This window comes from Acipenser ruthenus, chromosome 5 (assembly GCF_902713425.1).
Source record: "Acipenser ruthenus chromosome 5, fAciRut3.2 maternal haplotype, whole genome shotgun sequence".
NCBI lineage: Eukaryota > Metazoa > Chordata > Actinopteri > Acipenseriformes > Acipenseridae > Acipenser > Acipenser ruthenus.
In genome coordinates this window covers 20201858-20229340 of record NC_081193.1, presented here as the reverse complement: position 1 = coordinate 20229340, position 27483 = coordinate 20201858, and the positions used below count along the sequence as shown (strand labels likewise).

The window sequence follows — 27483 nt, the reverse complement described above, 5'->3', positions numbered from 1 at the left end:
CCACTCCCTAATCCATGTGCATGCATTTCCTTGAATCCCTACTGCATTCAGTTTGAGAATTAATCTTTTATGCAGGACTTTGTCAAAAGCTTTCTGGAAATCTAAATAAACCATGCCGTATGCTTTGCAATTATCCATTGTCGATGTTGCATCCTCAAATAAAAAAAAATGTGACAGATTACTATATATATATATATTATATATATATATATATATATATATATATATATATATATATAGGGCACGAAATAACCTATGGCACCGGCGGCAATTGTAGCAATTTCCAAGCTGCTTGCTGCAATACCTCTCAAATAAATTTTTTTTAAAAACTTACAGAAAAAATTACCTGTAAGCCTGCCTGTCATTGCCACCGGTGTCCCTCAGTCCCTCAACCCATTCACAAACTTGCTCAGCATCAGCTGGCCCGTTCTCTGTCTAATCTCGTCCTGCGAGAAAATGACTCATTATCATAATCTACTATTGTTGCCATTATTTTTACTGTGCACCGCCCAGCACCAAGCCATGAGAAAGACATACTGTATCTTTGGTTAATGAAGGGCAAACAAGAGAGAGGGACGCTGTTAGACTGAGCTCACTATGACTGTGTTTGTTTTGAAATTGGATTATTTTTATACTATTTTATTTATACAACGGAAAAGTGACCTATATTTTATTTTTGTAAAAATTAGTGTGTGAATCACTCAGAAACATTGATTTGTGTTTGTCTGAATTACACTTTCATCAACATAATAGGCTCTCTATTTCTTTTTTGTTGTTTTATGAATGAGTATTACAACTACCTATCTCTCTATCTATCTAGAAATGTCTCAAACAAAGAATTTTAGGAAAAATCTTTTGTACAAAGGTTTTGCTTTTGTGGATGAGGAAAAAAAAAAGTTACAAGAAATTCACACCCTTTGATGCTATGATAGTTTTGTCTACAAGGTGCTAGAAATTCCAATATGATAATGCAGAACCTAATTCTAGAAAATGCTGGATTGTAGGCGAGTATAAAAGGGTTAGGCATAGGATGATTGCTGTCATTACCAAGAAATCAATATGGGAAAAAGTAAAAAGCTATCTGAAGACCTTAGGCAGAAAATGATTTATTGTCATAAAGCTGGAGAAGGATACAAGAAGTTTTCCAAGCATTTCAGTATCCCAATTTCAGTGATTGTTTCTGCTATCAAGAAGTACAAGACTCATGGTCTTGAAGAAGGTTCTTTCACCAAGAACAAGTAGAAGAATTGTGAGCAATGTTAATAACAACCTGAAATTGTCTGCCGAAGATATTCAAAGTGAACTAGCTGAAAGTGGGACTAAGGTTTCCATTTCAACCATAGGTCAAGTATTGCAAGGTGAAGGTCTGTCTCAATGTTCGCAGGCCAAGGAAAAAGCCACTCTTAGGAAAACGTCACAAGGAGTTTGCAAAACGGCATTTGAATGATGGTCTGGTGACAGGTTTTGTGGAGTGATGAAACAACTATTTGGTCACGCTGATAGTCATTACGTTTGGAAAAAGTCTGGTGAGGCGTACAAAGAAAAGAACACCATACCCACTGTCAAGCATGGAGGTGGTAATATCCTTCTATGGGGCTGTTTTTCCTCTAATGGCACAGGTAACATGGTAAAATGGATTCCATAGCATACCAAAAGATATTGGCCAATCATCTGAAACCCTCCACTACAAAACTTGGTTTAAAGCGCAACTGGACGTTCCAACACAACAACGATCCAAAGCACACATCAAAATCTACTTGACCTAGTCAAAGTCCAGATCTAAATCCAATTGAGAATTTTTGTTATGAGTTTAAGGCAGCTGTGCACAAGAGAAGTCCTCGGAATTTGAATGAAAACTTGTATATGGCCACAGTTTATAGTGAAGAAATGGCAATGACAAGGAATGAAAAAATAAGTAAAAAAATAAATAAAATGCAGTGTCAACATTATGTACAATTTTTTTCAGGAATAAACAAAACAACACTTATCTTGAACTTATCCTGAACTGTTATTTGGCATCCTTTTTGTTAATTCACTGGGGTAATGCAAGGCCTACACAATGTATTCTTTACTCCTGAGATATTTTTCTACTTTAAATGTGTAAAATAAAGGCACAAAAAACACACACGCACACACAGGGACCACACCCCCTGCTATGCGGTCTCTGCCTCCGTTCAGAGCGATATAATGGCTTTTATTACTTTTGGAAAACAAACGAATAGCCGAACTAATAGTTAAATTATGCACGAATATTCAAACATGAAAATCCAGTGTTCGTCACAGCACTAGTTTTTTTAGCAATTTAAAATAAACACAATCTTACCGCTTGTAGATCAATAAATCGTCTTCTGAAGGGAACTCCAAGAGATTTAGCCCGTACGCTTCCCTCATGGGTTGATGTATAAAGTCCTGAAAAAAAAAACACACACTCTATATATATATATATATATTAAACCTCTCACCACAAATACATCTCGCATCACATGCATCAATTTCTGACCTTTAATGATTACAGTTAATAAGCTGTGGGGGCGGGGGTAAGAGCTTTATAAATGGACTGAAATATAATAAAAAACATTAAGACACCATTCTGCCTTGCAATACAGGTGAAAACAGGTTCACAATGTACTATCACAAAAAACAATCTGCATCACCATTACACGAGTCTCCAATTCCCCCCTGCGATTACCATACCCCCATGAATACTGAAAAAACTTCTTTGCCTTTACAGTAAGTTAAGCGGCATTAAAATGAATGACACTGCCACAGTAAATACCTCTTTCCATGATACGTATGTGCTTTATTTAAGCTAAAGAGATGTACAGCATAAATTAGGTTTACTGTTTTGCATTGTGTTACTCAGACAACGAAAAACATACTTTCATGTTTTTACCTGTTTAGTTTGAATGACTGTAAAAAAAAAAAAAAAAAATGCTTAAGTTGTTTACACATGATGCTCACAATAAAAGATGGATCCATTCCACAGCCAAACAGTGGAATTTACACTTGTTAAATCTGAGGACAAACAGTTTAAATAAATGTTATACGTGAAACAGAAGGTGCAAAATGTCTTTTTACTGCAGATACCTTTAAACAACCTACTGGAAAGTACAATCCCAACACATTCTTTTTTTGGTTTGAGAAAAATAGCAGTTGCTGACTCTTTAGACCACTTGCACTGTATTGATGACTGCAAGAACATTCTAACTACACTCCAAGAAATGCAGAAACTTCAGATAGCTGATTTATGTTTTGATATAAAAATAAACACATTAGAATCAAATTCATTAAACTGATTCTTAACAAATTAAGTTTTGTTTTTACCGCATATACCTCATTTTCTTTCACTGTTTTTGACCCTTGCTTGAAAGATGCATACAGTTATTATTATTATTATTATTATTATTATTATTATTATTATTATTTATTATTATTATTATTATTATTATTATTAATTATAATGTATAGGCTGCACAAAGTTGTAATTTATACATCATGATGGAAAATAAGATAAAAGTGGTGCTGCTAAGGTTCTAAAAACATTACAAAAAAAATTAGAAGGAAAGAAAACACAAGAGATATCAAACCTAGGTCATAAAGTGTTTACTGCTAAACTATTTGTCATCATCAGTTAGCCACTGGTTACAAATTAAATCAAAATTTGCTGGTTTAGTTAATTCCTTTTAGTCAAATACAGTATTTAAATCAGTCGCTAACCACTCCTAAATGAGACCTATAAATAAAGCGTTGCTCTTCAAAAACAAATCATTTATTTTTATTAAAATATATCAACTGCCTATTAAGACATTCCTGTGTTCACAACAAAGAAACAAGACACTATAAATAAGCAATAATGTACGTTGTAATTTTGTTTTTCAAAAGGCACTTTGACAATAACTGGAATCCATTTAATAAAATGTCATCTAATTAGTCATTGTGTGTTTTTTTTTCAAAATGTTATGGGAAGAATTGCGTTATATTTCCTGTAAAAGTAATTAAAAAATAATAAAATGTGTTGTTTGGCAAAGCTTAAGAACAGAATAAATGACTTTCATTTCCACACCAATGTTTACATCCCACTCCTGCAATATCTCTAATTAATCTCAAAAAGGTCTTCTCTTTATTCTCCCCAAGAGGATAATAACGCAACTTATACAATGGTTGAATCAACCTCTGATGTGATACATTCGCATAGTTTGTTCCCTGCATAGTGAATTAGGTATACAAACTATTTAAAAAGTTAATAAGTCTCTAGTCACCCACCCAGGGATGCCAAAATGTAGTGAGATTGAGATCTATCTATCTATCTATATATATATATATATATATATATATATATATATATATACACACACACACAGACGTGCTCAAATTTGTTGGTACCCCTCCACAAAAAACGAAGAATGCACAGTTTTCTCTGAAATAACTTGAAACTGACAAAAGTAATTGGCATCCACCATTGTTTATTCCATATTTAATAGAAATGAGACTTTGCTTTTGATTTTTTATTCAACATAATATTGTAAATAAGAAATCAAATGAAAATGGCATGGATAAGAATGATGGGACCGCTAACCTAATATTTTGTTGCACAACCTTTAGAGGCAATCTCTGCAATCAAACGTTTTCTGTAGCTCTCAATGAGACTTCTGCACCTGTTAACAGGTAGTTTGGCCCACTCTTCCTGAGCAAACTGCTCCAGCTGTCTCAGGTTTGATGGGTGCCTTCTCCAGACTGCAAGTTTCAGCTCTTTCCATAGATGTTCGATAGGATTCAGATCAGGACTCATAGAAGGCCACTTCAGACTAGTCCAATGTTTTGTTCTTATCCATTCTTGGGTGCTTTTAGCTGTGTGTTTTGGGTCATTATCCTGTTGGAGGCTTTTTTATGTTTTTCTTTCAAAAGTGGAGTCCTCCTGGGTCTTCTTCCATGGAGCCCACTTTCACTCAAAAAGCGACGGATGGTGCGATCAGAAACTGACGTACCTTCACCTTGGAGTTCAGCTTGTATCTCTTTGGCAGTTATCCTTGGTTCTTTTTCTACCATTCGCACTATCCTTCTGTTCAATCTGGGGTCCATTTTCCTCTTGCGGCCGCGCCCAGGGAGGTTGGCTACAGTTCCATGGACCTTAAACTTCTTAATATTTGCAACTGTTGTCACAGAAACATCAAGCTGCTTGGAGATGGTCTTGTAGCCTTTACCTTTACCATGCTTGTCTATTATTTTCTTTCTGATCTCCTCAGACAACTCTCTCCTTTGCTTTCTCTGGTCCATGTTCAGTGTGGTGCACACAATGGTACCAAACAGCACAGTGACTACTTTTCTCAATTTAAATAGGCTGAATGACTGATTACAAGATTGGAGACATGTGTGATACTAATTAAAGAAACTAATTAGTTTGAAATATCACTATAATCCAATTATTTATTATTTTTCTAAGGGGTACCAACAAATGTGTCCAGGCCATTTTAGAATATCTTTGTAGAATAAGCAATAATTCATCTCTTTTCACAGCTTCTTTGCTTTATTCTATGACATACCAAAGGCATGCAAGTATACATGATAAAATAGCTTTTAATTTCATCACTTTTCAGGAGGAATGAAGCATTATTTCAATGAGCTGTAAGGGTACCAACAAATTTGAGCACGTCTGTATATATATATATATATATATATATATAGAGAGAGAGAGAGATACACACACACACACACACACACACACACACACACCTTAAGAGTTCCGCTTCATGTATAACAAGAATTCCCTTGACAATAAATCAGTAGTCACAAAACTTATCAGAAATATAAAACAAAATTTTATTTAAGAATAAAAAGGGTGCACAAATAATCTAATATTACAGAAAGGAAAGGCGATTTGTTAGAGATATGCTTGAATAGTATACAACTAATTGATTTCTTAGTCAAACGATTACAACTATCACAACATTATTAGCATACATGGCTAATACTAATAGTAATTATGGCTGGTCCCACACAGTATCTACTTTGCATTAGTAATTTTAATACTAGTAATTATTACTAAGTATTATTAGTAATAATTAATTCAACTTCCCATTTAGAATGGAATCCAACACTCCAATTTTTCAAATTCGTTTTACCGTGTTAATTTAGTTTAGACGTGATCTACCAAACTGATAATATGTTATCAATCTCAATTGATTCTATATTCAAATTAGGGGTGAGACCGAATAGTCGAACATTCGACTATTCGATAACGATGGCACCTATCGACAAGTTAATCCAACATTCGAAAGCTAAAAAAAAAAAAAGTATATTTTGAGTTTATTTTAAAGCCTGTACTGCTGTTTGGCTCTATGTAGCGGTAATGAAGATTGACTGGAGGGTGGGATTTGTTATTTCTTGTCTGTGATTGGCTAAACTAGAACGTACCTCGGCTAACGATGGCTTCCTCACAGAAAAGTTCAGCATGGAAATACTTCGACAAAGTAAATGAAAACACTGTTAAGTGTAAAATATGTGCAGTGCAATTAAATTACCACAAATCTACAACTGGTATGTTAACCCACCTAAAAGCCAAACACCCTTCTGCGACGCTAGCAACGACAGAAAAGGAAAGAGGACCGCAACAAACCGCCATTGCATCCTTTGCAGTGAGGCCTCGTCAGTGTGACAACGTACGTGCTGAAAAATCATCAGCCCTTATTGCTAATATGGTGGCAAAGGACATGCTTCCCATAAGTTTTGTTGAAGGTGAGGGCTTTCGGGAGTTGATGAAATTTGTGGAACCGGAATACACAGTCCCTGCACGAAAAACAATTACCACTCGACTCGAAAAAATGCATGCTGTTTCAGCAGCTTCTGTCCGCAGAAACGTGTCAAAGGCTGAGAAGGTGGCGATTACTACAGATGCGTGGACTGCACTGAATACCGAGTCGTACGTCACAATAACCTGTCATTTCATAGAGGATTGGGAAATGAAAAGCGTAGTTCTACAGACTCGTGCCATGCCAGAGAGGCATACAGCAGAGAATCTCCCAGATGTGTTGAACACTGCTGTAGACCATTGGGGTTTACTGGGGAAACAAACTCTGCCTGAGCACCGTCTGGTGCAGTATTGCCGGACCCGATGGAATTCAATCTATGACATGTATGAGCGCTTACAGGAACAGAGATGGGCAGTTGTCGCAGTCCTGTCTGACAGGGTGTACACAAAGCATTCAGATGCCCGCACACTTGACCTGGCTGACGACAGTTGGGACGTTATCGAGGAGCTACTGCCAGTGTTACGCTCCTTGAAATGCGCTACAACTGCTTTGTGCGGTGAGTCGGAGGTATCGTTCTCTATGATGTACCCTGTCACGTCCACTCTGCTGTCCAAGCATCTGATTTCTACCACAGAAGAGTCCACAAAAGTCTCACAGTTTAAAACAACTGTATCCGAGTCACTTAAGCGCCGCTTGGCACCCGAAGATACAGAAACAGCGCAGAAGGTGGCGCTCATCGCTTCATTTCTAGACCCCAGACACAAACACCTGAAGTTTACAGAGGATGCTGTCAGGAATGCAGTCAAAGATAAAGTTGTGGAATTACTTTCAAGTCTCCCGGAGAACACTGATATCGCAGAAGAGGAACCAGGTACATCAGAGGCAAGTGGACCACCCGCAAAGAAACAACGATCTGACAAGGATTCTACTGTGGCTACTTTATTCGGAGATGAGTACTACACAGACGCCACAACCTCTCTGCAAACGGAACTGGAAAAGTACACACAAGATGAGTGCATTCCTCCCTATGAAGACCCTTTGGCATGGTGGAAGGTGAATGAAAACAGGTACAGGAAGTTATCACGGCTTGCGAAAGCCTACCTGTGCATCCCAGCAACTTCTGTACCAGCTGAGAGAGTTTTCTTGGCTGCGGGCCTGATAGTCAACAGACTGCGCACTCGTCTTCTCCTGGACCATGTGGACATGCTGATTTTTTTAAACAAGAATAACTGAACATGATAATAATAATGGACATTGATAGCCTAATTATTCCTAAAGTTTTTGTTAGGATTGTTTTTTTTTGCTTCCATGGAAAGCTAGTGCGTTAATTCCACTCAGGTCTTTTTGTTCATTCATTTATTTATTAATGTTATTAAGCTAGCTACATACATACATAGCAAGCTTTTTTTTTTTTTTTTTATTCATTGAACTCGAACGCACAGGTATGTTTCCGATTTGATTTAACATAGACCGGTAGTCTATATGTTGAGTGTGGTTTGAAAACGTGGGAAAAGTAAATCGTTTAGTTAAGTGGACTGTATAAATTAGCTAGCTAGATAGTCTAATGCATTTTGTATTTCGCTGTTATGACCGGAAAACATTATTGCCACAAGGACGCTAATGTTAAGGCATTTGCCTCGCAGCTCACATTGCTAAACTATTATTGAATGAAAATTAAATTAATAATTGAATGCAAATTATACGGGAGACGCCCATATTTTATAAGCAATTGTTACTTTTTTTTTTTAAATTGTCACAACCTTTATAATTCATTTGAAATTGTAATTAACGGAAAAGGCTGTGACAATATCGGTAAAAAAAAAAATAACGCTTGCAAAATACAAGAGTCTCACACGAGAGTTGACAGGTGTGCTTATGTTACTGCTGTTACTATGGCATTTCCGTATGTTTCCTAATAGGAAGGTATTTTTTACATAGCCTAATGTTTATTTAACAAAGTTGTTAAAGTTGTTGTGTTAGCTAAGTATTTTCAAATAAAGTTCAGAATTTATTGCAATTGCAATAATTGTGTCACATTGCATTACTCCGCATTTAATGTACGTCTCATTTTGAAAGACGGGGGGGGGGGGGGTGGGATGGGGGATGGTGCGGCGACTATTCGATTAGTCGACCTCAACAGCTGTGGAATTATCGATAGTCAAAATATTTGTCATGCACATCCCTAATTCAAATTAACTCAGAAATGGGGCAATGATCAAATTCTCTGCATTTATTAGGTAACTCCTTTGAGTTACACATTTCAACAAACAAAATACATTTCTTGCACACTCTAAAACAGGAAGTTATATTCTATTCCTAGAACAATTTATCCACTAACTTGATAGCATTATCTACAGTTAATTTCTCGAGTCATAAAATGTTTAATATTTGATATACTGAATACTTATCGATTTTCAACAAATAAGTCAATCTTCTTTGGTGATGAACACAGCAGCTTCTCCCATCTCTCTCAGTTTGACGTTCCAACGAAAGAAGACGGTACTTTGCATTGTATTGCGTTGGCTGGCAATAAACAATAGGTCTTTTCAAAGGGAGGTAGGTCCTTATCTCCAACAGTCCTGCAACATTATCTTTGATTTGCCGAAAGGTCTCCAACTGGAATGGGTTCCATCGATCGGACGCAAGTCTGAGTTCAAAGAATGCGTTGCAATTGAAAAGTTATGTAGGTTGTGAAAGTGTCCCCTTTGCAACCGTTTCGTACGGGCCACAGGACCTTCCAGTTACACAGCTGCTGACTAGTTGCTTCAATTCGTTTGGTTAATTTCAAGCAGCGAAATAAGAACAAAGACACGCTATCGGACCCATGCAGCTTTCCGTTTCCTGGTTCAGTCTCTCGCAGGGCAGAGAGCAGAGCACCCTTTAGAGCTGGTCAGTTTTTTTTTTTGACGTATCTGATTCTATTCCCACTTCAGAGCAGATTTTAGAACAGATCTCAGGCACTTTCAAAAGCACATTTCAGAACCATCTCTGTCCCATTTTCCAAACTCTTGTCCCATGTTCTGACCTCTTTCAGAATATTTCTTCACCAGTCACTTTTCTTTTTCAGTCAGCTTCCATTTCTTGACCACACTCAGCACATAACTTCAGACCTTGTTCCAGTCTTTTTTAATTAAAGCTTTACCCGTTTTGTTTGGATCGTTGAATTCATAGGTGGGGTTTAACATCATGCAACGTGCCTAAACACTGGTTAATTCGTCTCTGGCCAAATGCTTGGCCTTGCCCACAGCTCATGATTGACAGTTCACTCAAAGTTTCTTTGTCTTGTCAAGCGTGATTGATGCTCCCCTGCCTGGTTCATGTCAATGTCCAGAACTGCCTGTTTGCAGAGGTCTCAGCTCGTGATTACGCAAAGGAATCTTTACAACTCAGCTTCACAAAGCTGCATTTATCTACTTTGACCGAGAGATGGGGGAAGAGAAAAAACATTAACTTGCAACTTTCTCAAACAAGTTTAAACAGTGTATATTACAGCAATAACCTGATTTGACTGCACTGTCCGCTACACCTGAAATACAAATGGTATCCATTACCGATTTGGATATACCTCTGTGTTGTCCAATTTTCCTGAGCACGGATGTCAAAGCTGCTCGGCGAAAGCAGAAGGGATCAGCCCCAATTTTTATTCAGGCCTGCTGTGTTGGAGTACCTTTGAGTGTCAGAGGGACCAGTGTAGTGTCCATGCACTTGGAAAACGTGCGAGGCGCCAGGGAGAGACCAAATGGCAGGACACAGAACTCATAGGAGGTTAAATGAAAAGCGAACCGCACATACTTCCTGTGGTCGGGACTTATGGGGATGTGGAAATAGGTGTACCTGAGGCCTACCGTGGTGAACCAGTCGCCTGGCCTCACTGCCTGCGACAGCTGTTGCGTTGTCAGCATTTTGAATTTCCGTCGCCTTACGAACAGGTTGAGCTGTCTGAGGTCGAGGATTGGCCTGAGGCAGCAACCTCATTTCAGCACCAGAAAGTACATAGAGTAAAAACCCTCTATCGTCGAGAGGGTGTATGATGGAGATGGCCAGGGCTGACCTCCCAAGACACTAAGATAGCATCTTGTGGATTCATGACCGTTGTCCGGGAAACAGTTTGACGCAGTTGCCTTTGTGGATGCAGTGGCAGAATGTGCCGGTTTTGGGAGCTGTGGGGGCCTAGGCCCCTTGTGCATCATTGGAGGCTTAAGAGCTGTGGTCCTCTGTTTAGGAAGGCTGCGAGTCAGCTCCTTGGTGGACTCCTGTGCCTGGTGAAAAGGCTGCAGCAGCTCATCCACAGTGGGCCCGAACGTGTGCCCTGGTGCAAACTGAGCATCAAACAAAGATGCTTTGTCCCCTCCGGGCAGCCCCCAGCGCTGCGATATTCCTCACCAGAAATAATACTCAATAGCAAGCTGTGCACTGATAACTGGCCAACATGCCACTCAGACCAGTTAAGGCACACACAGAAACAGAGAGAAAACTACCTTTAAATAATCAATTATTTTACAGAATAAAGATACAAGGTAGTTATTCTATAAATGTTTTCTGATTTCAGGTGCTGATATGGACTTTAGTCAATAGCCACGCTAGAATAACCCTCTCACTGATCCTAAACATTTATTTTATTATTATTTTATTATTGGAGACTTATAAACAAGTTAGAGGTGTCAGTATGGGAACAAAAATGGGGCCCTCTTATGCCTGTCTTTTTATGGGATGGATCGAAAATAAAGTTTTTCAACAGTACAAGGGACATACACCAATGTTATATCTTAGATACACTGACGACATATTTGGCATATCAGATAACACTAATGAAGATTTAATGGATTTCATACATTTTATTGACCAGTTTCATCCAGCTCTAAAGTATACATGGAACATTTCTAAACGAATTTCTTTCTTAGAAATTACAATCACGGTTTCTAATTGTACCATCAATACTACAATTTTCTACAAAGAAACAGACTCTCATTCATATCCAAGATACGACTCCTCACATCCCAAAGCTTGTCGCAACTCCATTCCATACTCCCAATTACTAAGACCGAGACGCATTTGCAGTGATGATAGTGATTTTTTGAATAAAACAAATGACATGTGTGCATTTTTCAGAAATTGTGGTTTTCCAGACACTATACTTAGAGAAGCTCAGTTAAGAGTATCGACAATAAACAGAAAGGATGCCTTGTACAAAACCAAAACACAGAATACCAACAACCGTATTCCCCTTGTTCTTACATATCATCCTATGACCAGAAAAGTACAACACATCATACAAAGAAATTTTAGCATTCTTCAAGCTCCTATTTTCAATAGCCCTCCTCTAATGTCATACAGAGGAGACAAAAATCTAAGAGAGCATCTGGTCCACAGTAACATTCGACCCAATCTGCAACTTGTAAATACATTCACAGCAACACAGTAGTTAAGGGAGCAAAATCCTCATTTACTATCCATGATACTTTTACTTGCATTAGTAAAGGAATAGTATATTGCATTGGCTGCATCAAATGTTACAAGCTATGTATTGGTCAAACAAAACGATGCTTGGCTGATCGCTTCATGGAACATCTGAGAAGTATACGAATTAACACCTCTACCTTTCCTGTCACCACACATTTTAACAGACATGACCACACTATAGAAGACATCACAATTTGTGGGATGGTTCATTGCTATGGAACTAATGCCACCAGGAAACAAAAGGAATGTGAACTTATTTTCAAACTAGGCACTTTGGAGCCATTTGGAATGAACATTCTATTCTGAGGTCATCATCATCATCATCATCATCAACATTCTGGAATTTTGTTTAAAAGACTACTTGTTTGTTTTGTTTTTTGTATTCAGCCGATGAAGGACTTATAGTCTGAAACGTCCTGATAATTGATTTGTAATCAATTATTCTACCTTTTTAAGTACCTGAAATATCCTTTTCTTTTTTTTCTGGTACTGATTGAGTTCCTAAGACAGGTGTTTTATAATGACATTCTGATCACCTGCTGAGTATGGAAAGGAACAATTATTAAATATTGGCAGAACTCTTAAGTGCCATCTCTAAAATTAGTCACTAAAAGTAATTTGAGAATAGACACAAAATTATAATCTTCAATGCACTCATGCACTGTTACAAAATGATCTTGTTTCAGACCCTAATTATCACTTACATTTGGGAAGGTAGTCTGTGAAACCAGCTGTATGTGTCTGCAGAAGCATGGAGCCTGGATAGAGGCTCAACATTACTTTCTGTTATTAAATTACAAAAGTCATTACCTAAATGTTAAGTGTATACAGCATCTACATGTATGTCATGATCATCCATGCACTTTTATAAGCATCATCAAAATCAAACTACTTTGTATTACGGTTGTTGCATTACATACATTTTGGCAGACACTTTACAAGCATGGTCAATGCTGTATATTTCTAAACAACATCACCTTCTACATAACAAAGACATGTTCCTGCAAAAAAGCAGACTTTTTTTGTTCAATTTTTAGAGCACAGTTTCAAAGGTCAAAGCATTTACATCTTAATGATATAAAATGTATTCAAAAATGAAAAATACATTGCTCAATCAAATGTGATTGTTTTCACGTTAAGAACGGCTGATATAACCATACTACATAATAGCAACTAACACCATGTTACAGATAAGTATCCTTTTAAATTTTTTCTGGCTAATTGTCACTTTCAGATTTCAATGCTGGGAACAAAAATCATCCACATTTTTTGAAAGAATCATTGAATTGTCTACATAATAAAAAAGGGCATTACATTACGGCAGAGCAAACATACAACCCGCAATGTGGATAGTAACTTAAATATATATATATGACGAAATTATTAATTTATTATTTTTCCCCCCATAAACTCTTTCCTATAGTAAAGGTGTACTTGAGGGGTCCACAAATCCGGATTTGACAGATATCAATAAATAATTAACTGATTGAGACCTGGAAAGAGGTTATGGGTTCGATTAAGTGATTTAAGGTATAGGTCTTCAGACCTTGAGGGCTGGAATTGTGCACCCCAGGGGATTTGTTACTGTTTTAAGGTCATGTGAATAGTACACCTTTTAATACGCACATATTAATTTATTTTTTAAATAAGAAAGCACTCTTTGATTTCCATTTAGGTGCAACATGCCACGCCACACAGGTCTAAAGAAGTTGGCAATTGTAGCTGCTCCTGACCACATTAACAGATTGCATACCTCCTGCATTCTGGCGCTGTCTCCCACCTCTGTGAGTTTGACTGGAGTGGATCGCTGGGATGGAGCTCCCTCTTCCTCCTTGTCGGTTCCAGAGTCGTCATCAGAGCTGCTCGAGATGGCCTCCTCACTGGGCGGGGGCGGGGCACTGGCTGCTGTCTTGCGCTGCAAAATCGTTTCCTCCTTGTTGCTCTTGTTACTGCAACAGCAGACAGCACAGCGTCAACGTATGCAAGGTTTAGCTGACTGCAATGTATTTCCATTATAGTGGAAGTCTCTAAATGCGATTGCATGCTATTTACACTGCTTGAAATGTGTCTCTATTTTTATCATTGATCAATGGTACTCCTGCAACTACCAATATTGATCCCCATCTCAGACCTTTCACAATTTCTACTATAAAATACATCATAATCATCCTTTTTTGTGATTCTCAAACTTTACCTACTTCAAAAGATGCTCTAGCAGCTGCGAAATTAATGTTTTACAAGGAGGGTTCCAAAGATTTTACTTTTTAAAAGTCTTTGTTTATTTTATAATGGGTACTCCCTTATAATTCAATCAACCTTCCCATTGTCCAAGAAGGAGTATGCAGTCATAACAATTCTATATTTTTTAATAATTCTGTGTTTTATAAAAACCGAAGTAGTGTTTCTATGGCAGCAAAGGTCATCCAAAATGATCTCAGCAGCATTCAGAACTGGGCAGACACATGGCAAATGACATTTAATAGAGAAAAGTGTAAGGTACTGCACGCAGGCAATAAAAATGTGCATTATAAATACAATATGGGAGATACTGAAATTGAAGAAGGAATCTATGAAAAAGACCTAGGAGTTTATGTTGTCTCAGATATGTCTTCATCTAGACAATGTGTGGAAGCTATTAAAAAGGCAAAAAAGATGCTCAGATATATAGTGAAAAGTGTTGAATTTAAATCAAGGGAAGTAATGTTAAAACTTTACAATGCATTAGTAAGACCTCATCTAGAATACTGTGTTCAGTTCTGTTCACATTGCTACAAAAAGGATATTGCTGCTCTAGAAAGAGTGCAAAGACGAGCGACCAGAATTATCCCGGGTTTAAAAGGCATGCCGTATGCAGACAGGCTAAAAGAATTGAATCTATTCAGTCTTGAACAAAGAAGACCACGCTAAAAGGTATTGACAATGTCGACCAGGGGACTTTTCCGACCTGATCAAAGAAACAAGGACCAGGGGTCACAAGTGGAGATTAATAAAGGGGCATTCAGAACAGAAAATAGGAGGCACTTTTTTACACAATTGTGAGGGTCTGGAACCAACACCCCAGTAATGTTGTTGAAGCTGACACCCTGGGATCCTTCAAGAAGCTGCTTGATGAGATTCTGGGATCAATAAGCTACTAACAACCAAACGAGCAAGATGGGCCGAATGGCCTCCTCTCATTTGTAAACTTTCTTATGTTGTTCTTATGTTGTTCTTATGAAAACTCAAGATATTGTAAAAAAATATTTATGGGTTATATCTCTCACTTTTAAAAGCAGCATCCCTTGAGGTTTACTGCAAAATTATGGATCTCAGGCAGGCAGACAAGTCAGGGAATTAATAGAACTCGAGTTCTATCCTTTCTTTTAGCAATTAAGGGTTTATGAGTTTGCTTGAGAACATTGGGAGCACTTCAAAGTGTCTGAGGAAGCCAATCTTGAGTCCGAGACACCTGCTGCCATTGTCAGGTAGAATTCTGATCATGTCTCAAGTTAACTCTGGCATATTATTATTATTATTATTATTATTAAAGAGTCAATGTGAACAATACTGGACGGTCCTTTTGCACACAGAAAACGAACAATATAAGGTAAACTCGGAAGTAAACATGTTGCACATAGTTTAGTTGAGGAAACAAGTAGAGCAAAAAACAAAAAATGTCTTTGAGAACTACATGAGGGTTACCAGACATCCCGTGAAAACTGAGATTGTCACAGTTTCAGAATTAATTTGTTGTCCCGGTCGGAAACAGTAAAACTGCTAAAATCGCCCTGGTTTTGCTATTGTATTTTATTTGTATTTTTTAAGTATAAAACTGCATCAGTGTGCTCTACAAGTTAATAGCAGAGTAATGTATTATGTTGTGTTAGCGCCATTCAAAAATAAAATAAACAATTATATGGATTATTTGTTTAACCGTTCTGATTATGTGTATACCATATGTTGAAATGGTAATAGCTGATCTATTTTTTAAAACTGGCTTTTTGTACATTTAACACGTGTTGACTAGATGACAATATAAAATTAACAAATTAATTGTAATGATCTCCAATAAATTCACCTGATGTTTAATTTTTAAACTATTATTGTGTTACACTTATTTTAATGGCTTCAGAGTTGCTATGACGTCAGTGAACTGAAGAAAAAATATATATATATTTTCCCGGTTTTTTACTGTGGAAATCTGGACATTGGAAGAAACTGAAGCTCCGATATAAATTCATCAGGCACCAAAATCCAAGCCGAACTGGACAAAACTCACAAAAATAGTAAAATACATATTTTACTATTATATCTTGTATCTTTTTTTAAATTAATTTGTTTAATGATGACAGTAGGAGAACTGTGCTGAATTTGCGTAAACTGCATTACTCTCCTACTGTAGGCATTCAATACATGTAGATCTATCAATTAATTTAGCAAAGTGCTCCCCCAGTGATTTCTTTCACAGCAATAAGTAATAATCTAAAACACACTATATTAAAAACCAGAGCAATACATCAATAGCTGCCATCTTTCAATATGCCTTACAGGATATTGTATACATCCGGTTCACACACCATATAAACGAACTGAGTTCACTTAAACTGCATTGTGAACACAAATAGACTCGGTCCTGAAAAAGAAAAAAAACTTTAGTTTGCATCCAAACGAACGCAGTCTCTTTGAACGAAGATAAGTGTGAACAGCAAGCACATTGATACACTAAACAAACCAGAATAAGTCAGTTTGAAACGGATCCAGTGTGAATGCAGCCTTAATAACCAAACCACTGCACTTTCCTGTCTTAGTGTGCGGGCATAAAAAGCCCATCAGAACCCTCTGTTTTTAAATCTAAAAGCACAGAAGGCATTCTGAATATTAAATCACACAAGTGAAACCGACACTCAATGCTGAATTTTTCATGACAAAAAAGGTTACTGAAAATAAAACCATGTGATGTTTACTGAGGATTCAGTTTAAAACAAATTGCATGAGAATATTATATTTAAATACAAAGTGTCAACTGAGTATGAAAAAACCAGAAATACACAGACGTGTTCCACGTGTCTGATCTCCACGTGCTACCCAGAGCTGAGAGAGCAAGATTGGCACACTCTTTAGTTTTAAAGGCAAAGGTTACAGACTGCATTAAAACCACTATAAAGCAATAAAACACTAAAACAATGCAGAGCCAAATGCATCATACCCTACCCTAACACTGATTTCCCAGTCTCCTCGGGTTTGCGAACAGTGAATGGGCTTGGGTCAATTCCAACAGTCTTCGGCATGAACTCCCTGAAAGAAAGAATATAATCATTTTAAAATGGAATGAAGTTGTATTCAGAATGGACAAAAAAACACCTTAGTACTTTCCAAGAACTTGTGGTATTTTTGTGGTAACTGTTAATCATCTCTAAATGTGTTAAGCAAACAGCATTTCTGCCTGAGGACAATGCCCAAGATTAGCACAGAAGGTGAAAAGATAAAAAGATGGACATCTGGACATTATTGTTGGAAAAAAAATGTAGTGCTGAAAAGCAGTTGCACCCCACACTAGCCTTCTGTTTCTGAGGGTGCACCAGTCTCAGGGCCAAAGTTGTTTTTGCACTCTAAATTTTCTAAAGTTTGGTAAGCAGATATAAAATCGTTTTAATAGATATAAACAGCACACATGCTATACAGAGACTGATTCAATGACACACTAAGAAAGCATCTGTGATCTTGTGAAATCAAGAATGAAATCCTATATAATGAATGAAGATTAGTATTAAAAAGATATAGCATCTCCTTGTTCCAAGTCTTTCAGTGTTATTTTTATTTATTTATTTATTTGTTTATTTATTTATTTATTTCTTAGCAGACGCCCTTATCCAGGGCGACTTACAATTGTTACAAGATATCGCATTATTTTTTACATACAATTACATTCTTTTTTACACATTATTTTTACATACAATTATCCATTTATACAGTTGGGTTTTTACTGAGCAGGTAAAGTATCTTGCTCAAGGGTACAGCAGCAATGTCCCCCACCTGGGATTGAACCCACGACCCTCCGGTCAAGAGTCCAGAGCCCTAACCACTACTACACACTGCTGCAGAGTGTTATGCCATGTGTCTCTATTTCTTATCCAACCCCATTATGCAGTTTACAATATAACATCTACTGTAAGTATACATACATAAATATGTATCTATCTAGGTTCAATATGGGCAACTCAAGATATTTCACTTGGTGAATTGGATGATGCACAGTATTTTCCCATTTTGCACCAATATTACTCTAGTTCAGTGGTTCCCACTTGTGGTCACCACTGAACTATTATTAGTCTCAATTAGTTTGGATAATTCACTCTTTACTGTTTATAAGAAAAACTTTGCAATTTTTCTTTAGTTATCTTTTAAAGATAAAAATGCACTGAAGAGACTCACACACACACTGTTAGGCCCTATCCTCACTACATCTCGAGAACCAGCTCAAAGCGTCCACACTAAAGTACCGTTTCATGTTTAGTCGGGCTTAATGCATACAAACACTATTAATATAGTCCGGTTGCAGTTCCTAGCAGCGCAATGGACTGTGGGACTTAATATGACATTATCCCACCATGCACTGCATTATGTTTACAACCCGGCAAATATGGAGACCGTGCACACGGAAGACAAAGCGCTTCTTAGCATGAACGTTACGGCTTTGTTTCATAAAAAAAACACAAGGCACATTTTATCATAATGTGTACATTTCGTTTTGAACTCTGAAGTTCTCCTTGACTGATTTAATCACTCCAGATATCAATGTGCCTTTGGCATCTGATCACGTCACTCCATGATCCACCGTTTTACAACAAGCCTCAGAAACTGTATAAGGTACAGCAGTATTGATAGTCATTCTCAACTCCTTCAGGTGCCTGTTCTGAGTAAGTACTTTATTTGTAATGTCCACACACCAAAACATATCACAAAGCATTTTGGGATACTGGAGGATACACAAAAAATGTAGTTCGGTATTATAGCGTCCATACTTCTGACAAACCACACTACCTGATGCGCTCAAATTTATAACCGGACTCGAGACTACCTCCTGAGGTGGTCTTGAGTCCGGTTCTCGAGTATGGCATTAAACGCCGTGTAGTGTAGACGTTAACCGTATTTAGCACTTTTAAGCTGGTTTAAAAGACAACTAATACAGTTTAAAGTGTACCTTGCAGGTCAAACACACCAATAAATTTCTGTATAGATTTCATCAATAGAAATAAAATAGTTTTTATGCGGTTAAAAAATATTAATAAACAAAGATATGATGGATTTTGTGTGGTGTATGGCCACACCCACTCAAAAATCGTGCTGGCCGGAATAAAAGCGGAAGTTACGTACGAAAAGGTAAACACACATGGGGACCGCCACTGAAAACATCGAAGATGACGACGAAGACCCAATTCATTTTAGGGAACAGGTGCCACAACCCTACATTTTTGAACCGCTGGCGAGGCAGTGGGATCCCACTGATCAACAGAGGCAGCGACTACATGGGGATCGACAAGAAATAGAGTTGTGGACCATCCAAAACCTGTGGCGGACCGGCAACACTGCATGGTGAGTGGAGTTTCCAAAATTGTAATGTGTTTGATTACCAATAGTATACACTTCACTATCTATACTCTGTAATTAGTTTTTATTAGTTTAGCGATTGTCTGTTATGGCCTATAATACCCATTTTTGTCATATTTTGTCTGTGATCACAGGGCACAGACTGTCACAGAACAGCAGACCACTGACAGTGACAAAGTGAAATCTTTTCAAAGACGATAAATTACAAACATTACAATAATGTACAGTACACAAGGATTGATAAGATGGCATTATATAAAGCAGATAAGACAACTTCAGCAATGAATATGGAAAAATAAACGTTTCTTTACTCACTGTTTCTTTACCATTACGTCAGTGGTACAAATTTTCTGATGCAGTAAAGTTCGGATAGTTGTTTGTAATTCAGAAATACAGGTTTACATTCCAATATGGTAATGCTATAACAACTATTTACATGTTTTGTATCCTGATGATGCACACACAATAATTAAAGTCTCTATATAATTTTAAAAGTGAGTGCTGATATTATGACCATAAGTTTGTCAAAAATAGTAATGTAACTGAAATACTGTAACTTACTTACTCGTTAGGTAAGCAAGGAAATTAAGAAACTGACAACCCACAGTCCACAAAACGATTGCGTGGGCGTTCAATAGCAGTTATTTTGTCCTCACCTGTGTTTTAGGTGACATTAATTTTTCAGCAGCACAATAATTGCTGGATGAATCAGCTTTTCTCATGATCTTAAAAACTGCATCATAACTTCTTCGTAATCCCTTTGATACTTGACCCCTTTCAATCCACTCTCTTCCATATGATCACTGCAGCTAGTTTTATCCATTTTCATTACTGTGTACTGTACTCAATACGCACTTTCACAACAGCCTTGACTTGAAGGCGAGTTGTATTTTTCAAATCTTATTTTCATTACAAAAAAACCCAAAAAAACAACCTTGCCTTATATTTGGGCTAATATGGTGTGGCAGGGAGGAAGCCCTACACATGGGAAATATGTAGTTTTGTTGTATATTTTTGGGTTAATTGTTGTAAATAGATTGATTTAATTAATTGTTTAACTGATGTTGCGCTCCGCCGGAGACGATTACCTGCCTGCGTGGAGCAGCAGCTGAAAGCAATGAGCTGTTCCAGCAGGCAGGTGGGCGTGTCTCAGCAGAGCGTCAGTATAAAAACATAGCGATCACTGTGATCGGGGCTGCTGCAAGGCCTGCCGTTTTCACGGCACCTTTGATTTATAGTTTGTTGTATTGTGTTTGTACAGTCATGTATCATCCTCTGTGCGCTACCATTGCTGGTAGTGTCACATGACATTATTGTTTAATTTTTGTTGGTGTTTACTGATTAAATCCCGTGCGCCTGTGTCAGCGTAATAACGTCAGTCTCTCCACCTCACTGTCTACTGTGTTCTCCTCGGCCGCCTGAGGCAAGTATACCAGGACACTACCACATGGGTATATATGTATACACACACCTTTGTGTGTGTGTGTTCATGGTGGTTTCCTATAAAACCTCAATGATATATTTATATAAAAAAAAAAAAAAAAGTGCTTCCAAATCCCAAGCAAGTCGCCCTCCAGATAGTCACGGTCGAGAACGTGCGTGCCACAAACGACAAAATTATTTTGGTGAATATTATTATTACTATTATCGTTTTTTTTTTTTTAGTGGTCCGTGATCCACATTAATCACATTTTAGAGGACAATCTTTTTTTTTTTTTTTTTTAAATAATAATGCTAATATTCTTAATAAACACTGCTGTATCCATTTCAGTGATAAAAAAAACCCTGCAAGATATATTTTAAAGGCATAGATATGTTGACAAGGCCTTAGATATGTTGATTTTCACAAATGCCCCTTCTTTTAATGATTTCAATGACAGCAGTATTTAGGTTTCTGGAAAGGTACGTTAGCATCAGTTGAAAAGCTATTTGGGTGTTTATGCAAAAGAAAGCAACATACCGTGCTGAATTAGTCATAGCCAGGCAGAAGGTGTCATCAAAACAACTCAGCTCATAGGGTCTAAAGAATTCTGTATAGGTATCAATGCTTTCATCGTATTTGTTGAGTCTCCTTACAGTCAACTTCTTTTTGTTCTCCTCACATGGGACTGCATATTGACAAAAAAAAAAAAAAAAAAGACATGCTTTAAATATAGATTTATTATTAGGACTAAATCAGCAAAATCTGCTTATAATAACTGACACCCTCAACCAACACTGAAAATGCCTTTAAAATACTTTATTTTATACTCTTTTGAAAAGGAAACAGCCACAATGATGCTGAGAAAGTGTTTGATCATAAGGAGTAGGTTTTAGATTTATATTTATGAGTTCACTGTTTGTACCAGAATGCACTAAAATCGGCAGCTGTTGAGCCATTCCATGAATATGGGTAATTTGTTACACTGGTAAATCATTAATGTCAGACAAGCACAAGATTTTTGTAGTGATGGGTCTATATTAAATTCACAAAAGGTTTAAACCAATGTGCCAGATGTACCAAACAAATGAAACATTTTCTGTGAATGGCCTTTGCATTTTACTACACATACGATCCAGAGTATTATTGACTCCTTTCTCATTATTATGTGGACCCTCATTCACCGCTCCTTTTTGATCCACTTGAACAAACCATTCATAGTACAGTTGGAATACAAAGTTAAATAACAGGAAACATAATTAAGTCTGAAGAATTTCTGCATATGCTATTCTTCTGAGCCCCAGAATTCAATTTGCTTACAACTGATCTCTTCAACATATTATTTAGATACAAATCCTGCAGTATACGCCATATAAAAACGAAAAAGTAAACAGCTTCCGCTGGGCGCTGAGGATTGACTTAGGGGGCTCTTTCATTTCTTTATCAAATGGTTGATTTTGTTGTGAATGTTTTATTCCCTTTTACTTACTAAATTAACTTTCATATAAAAAATAATCTAGCATTCTCTCAGAGCAGGGCTTTTCAAATTGTGTAATCAGTTGGCCTAATCAATTACCAGTGAATCTTGTTTAGCTAGACCCCATTATGTAATTGTTACAGCATAGTGTGCTGCAGCTGGTGTTTTGCAGGAAATGTTATGAAAGTCTGTCAGAACATTAAAAAACAAAATACCTTCATCAAAGGGTAATGGGAGATATGATAATATCCCTCCTGTCCACCAGTAAGTGTAACTACAAAATAAGAAACACAGAATTAAAATCCAAGGCAGAAGATGTTACATAAACATTTACCAGAATATGAACTCCAGGCAAAATGTTGAATTTTTATGTTCAAAATCGATAATTATCAAATAGCTACTTCTGGCTATGTAATGTTGCTGAAGTGACCTAGGAAGTGAAAAAGTAAGTACAGTGGTAGTTGGAACATGCTTACATTATTCATGGGAATGATTCTCAGGCACTATGGAGCCACCAGCTATGTATGTACCTTCGTCTTTCAAGAGGAAGCACCATGGTGTTCTTGTGATGCAGATAGAAATCAGTGGGGAGCTCCCAGAGGTGAGGTTTAGATTCAGAAGGCTGAAACACTTGCAGAAATAGATTTATGGCGTCCTGTCTGTCAGCATCTGTTTACAAAAACAGGAACATAGAGAAGTTGTTATAAACTGCTGCTGCCTTTCGTTCTGGTTTCAAGTAAAATGATTTTTAATGCGAGATCAGTGTAATGCTGAGCTCAGCACATAGCATTCAGTATGTCACACAGTCAGAAAGATGGACTCGCATCTAATATGAAACATTGATCAGCATGACCTGTATAAAGCGCTCCAGATAAGGTTTTGGGTCTGGGAGTAACTTGCCCTCTCATTTTAACACTGAGAGAGTAAAATGTATTTTAATCTCGATAATGGTAATGAGGTTAGCATTAAAACAGAGCCTTCCATTTTAACTGCAATTTTACTTTGAACTACTTTACAACCATGCGTGTGATCTACAAGGTTCTTTATTAGCACAGCGCATTTTTTTTCGAGGAATCACACTGACTCTGCAAATTAATTACATACTTATATTTTAACATTAAATTCAGTGAACATGTATCATTTATCAAGGAGAACAGGCTGATAACTGAAAGCACCCAGTGAAATGAATATAAAAGGTGTCATATTTCCATTGACAGGTTTGCTTATTTATTTACTGTACTGTATATTACAGGATGCAAAAAGCTTAAATAGGAGATTGATCGATCAATCTCTATCTTACTCTCTCAGTACTTTCATCTTCCAGCTTTATTTTGTATTGCTTTGGTTTTGTTGCTATCACTACTTACAAGTGTGTTCATACAGTGAACCGGATTTCAAATGAGACAGCCCCCTCCCCCACTAATCAGCACACCTTTAGGGATAAGTCAATAAGTTCTAGTGAAAAATCTCAGTTTGTAGGCAACACATTCAGTCATTTTGTACATATCCTTACCAAGAGTGAAACCAACAATAGGAGGTTAATGGTAAAGGCAGGTACACAAAAAGGTGAATTGGCTCCCTTAGTCATCATGCCAAAACAAAGTGAACACCCACTGTAATTAGAAAAGCCGGTTTATACTAGAAAGAGGTATTCATTGATGTCTGTGTTTATTCAGCTGTAGGCTTTTTTTTGTTTTTTAACCTTTTGTACAGAGAATTCAGGAGCATATACATGAGTGAGCAGGTTTCTGAAGTTGCATCAACGTTTGGGTATTTAAGAAATAAGGAATACAAAAAAAAAAGATACATCCAAAGCAGCTTACCTTACATTCTTTATTGACTCACTAAAGATGTGGCCGTGTTAAATAGTCTTTGGAGGAAAGTTTTAAAATGTGAATTCTTCTCTTGATAAGAGTGTGATAAGATTCATGCAAATGTTTTTAATGCAGCAGTGACTAAGTCAAGTATCATTCCTTCAAGAAACATTGAAATAGTACTGTTGGGATTTTTTAAATAACTACACTGCAACTGTTACATATGATGAGATGGGAAACATGCCATTTCACTACCATATTGACATTTCCCCCATCCTACTTGACCCCTTTGCTCTTTTTCTCAAGGGCACATTGTTTCAGTTGCCTGCCAGACATATGCAAGTTAGATCCAAGCACACCGGGAATACAGAAGAAAAATAAACACTTGATTACTTAAATATTTATTCACGTAATAAAAATATATGAAGTCTTATTAAATGATACGGAGGGAGCAGTTTCTCATGTGTCAACTCATTTTTATTTTTAGCACTTGTGCTCAGGATCGGTGTACTATGCAAGTAGGAATCTCTTCTTCCTATGAAGCAAGATGTCCTACTTTATTATAAGATATGCATGGCCTCCTCTGCATGCTGTTGAGGGCATTAGAAGGTCTCACAGTCAATTAGATGGTGGCTTCAGGGATATTTTGATCTAGAGCTCCTCTCTCCTATACATGCACTCATCAGGCAGCAAAGGAGACAATACAAAGGAAGATTCTAAATCACCCATTCATTTTTAACCCAGACTTTTCCTAGCACATACAAACTACTGTTGGCCATGTTGGAAGTCACACTGGAATAATCTGGATTTGGCCAGTACACACTGTAGAGGAGTACCTAAGCTACTTAAATCATTGATTTTACAATCAATCATAGGAGCCTTCTTGTCAAAGCATTCCAAGAAGATGACGGAAGCACTGGTTTACATATTAATCAAACAGTCATACAGACAGGTTAAGTTAATGTAAGTAGTGTGCATTGACATATATAACTAAATCTACTTTAGTTATATGGCAGTGGGCCAGGCCAAATTCTCAAAGCGATTTACTCCCAAATTTTTACCCAATTTCCAGTACATGTCCCTTTCACCAAACACAGCAATTCTAAAAGTAAGGTATTTAATGATTTACTGCTTCCCACCTGCTTTTTTATTTTAAATATCATGTACATACTATATCCGGTTTAATATCTCTTAATTTAGGGTATTTCCAGCAGTGAAATAAGAAAAAAAAAAAAAAAGAAAATTAGAAAAAAAAGAAAAAACTACTTGGTTGTTAACTTATATATTTAACTTGTTTAGACTTTCTTTCGTTTTACAAAATATCTGATGCTTGAGAGTTTAAAAGTTATGGAACACAACAGTCCAAGCTGATGGCATTTTCATCGCCCTTGATGTCTGCTGTAGATGACATCACACAGCTCACCAGGTGGCCAACAACCTTACAGTCTTCCATTCTTCAGTTTTCATCACAAGCATCCACCTTTCATTTAACTTGCTACATACTGAGTGTTTCTGTAGTAGATCAAGCCTCAATCCCCACTGCACCCCCTACCACCACCATTAGCTAGGTCAACCATGTAGTTTCAGACAGTGGATAAAGAAAAAAGGTATCTGAGCAAGAAGATCCAGGTTTAAAATCCCAGCTGAAGAAACTTCAACGGCTGGTTTCACAGGCCACTATTGGCGTTAAATATGGACTACCTTATCTAAGGTAACATTAGGTAGTATTAAGATTAGTGCTACTGCTATCCAGGGTCTTTGAAACCTGTTGACAGAGCAACTTCCTGTGGGTGTGAACTATCAAGAGTTATCTTAACTAATGTACCTTGCTTGTTCTTTATGTTCAGTTTGTATCACTTTTAGGTTTCAGTCATCACATCTTGGTGACTTTTTAACATTCAGCTTAAAGCACCTCTGTTGAACTCACTAGAGTTCTCGGAATCATCTCTATCCTCCATACAACCATTCACGACCAGTGCTGGGTTAAGTAGTGCCCTAGGCAGCATTTGCTCATAGTTGAACAAAGATACGTTTTTATTAGTTTCACTTTGGAGAAACTTCTCTCTCCTGACGCCACGCTGACAGGGATCAGTAACAGTATTCAGAGTGCAATCCAGGTATTGTGAAAGACATCAGTAAATCCATGTGATAAAATGAGCTGCAAAGCATCCACTGGTGATGATTTCTGTGGCAGGTGGTCGGCCAAGCTGAAGAATTCTTCACATAACTCATTTCCATCGCTGTCGGACTTTCCTCAATATGTCAAGTGTATCTGAAGATTGTTACACTTACTGCGTAACTCCTCTTTTTCCAGATCTTTAACACTGTGGATGTCGTACAGTACACTGAAGTATCTGCAGTGTTCCTGTGCTCAAAGCGATGCTCAACGGATTGCAAGGCAGTGTCGACAAGCGTATTGAAGCACTGAACACGAAATCGCTGTTCTGGATCTAGTGCAGCTTGGTCATCACACTCACAATCAAACTGTTTTCTCTTGCGACGTGGTTGTTCACATTTTCTGCTGAGAACTCTGGTGTATTTCCCATTCCTTCAGCAAGGTCCCTTGCTGTGGTTTTGGCATCATTGAGTCCTGTTTCGCCTCGGCAACTCAAACTGCCACACTGATGTAGAATGGTTTGCTTTGCATGATTTTACTGACTTGATTAATGCGAAACAGTATATCATACCACACAACGAGTAATACCTGGAATGTATACTCCTGCAAGCCTCATGTCACACTCCTGCGTCAGCACCCTGCTCTTCGGCAATAGCAATGAGAGCATCATGAACCTCTGCAATCTGAAACCGCACCTCTTTGACACTTTCCACTCTGCACTCCCATCGTGTTTGAGACAGTGGTTTCAACATTAGACCCCATACGTGGTCAGTAAATTTCCAGCAGTGAGTCGATACAGAGAATATAGTGTATATTCTCTGCAAAACACCAAAAAAAATTACTGCTTCGGTCAAGCTCATAGC

At 37.4% G+C, this 27483-nt stretch overlaps 1 protein-coding gene across 3 annotated transcripts in view; it reads right to left on the bottom strand.

Moving 5' to 3' along the window:
* fig4a (FIG4 phosphoinositide 5-phosphatase a) overlaps nt 1-27483 on the bottom strand; it is an 80689-nt gene that overhangs the window by 20128 nt on the left and 33078 nt on the right. For 2 of the 3 annotated variants that reach the window (XR_009328671.1, XM_059023782.1), the window contains exons 17-22: nt 23221-23359; nt 22906-22964; nt 21754-21901; nt 17397-17480; nt 13960-14155; nt 2324-2409 (exon numbers count right to left, since the gene is read on the bottom strand). Coding sequence is in view for 2 of the 3 variants with exons in the window: in XM_059023782.1 (XP_058879765.1) it covers nt 2324-2409; nt 13960-14155; nt 17397-17480; nt 21754-21901; nt 22906-22964; nt 23221-23359 (712 nt within the window). In the remaining variant the exon portion in view is untranslated. The remainder of the gene's footprint in view (nt 1-2323; nt 2410-13959; nt 14156-17396; nt 17481-21753; nt 21902-22905; nt 22965-23220; nt 23360-27483) is intronic. The other variant, XM_059023783.1, reaches the window with a different exon arrangement.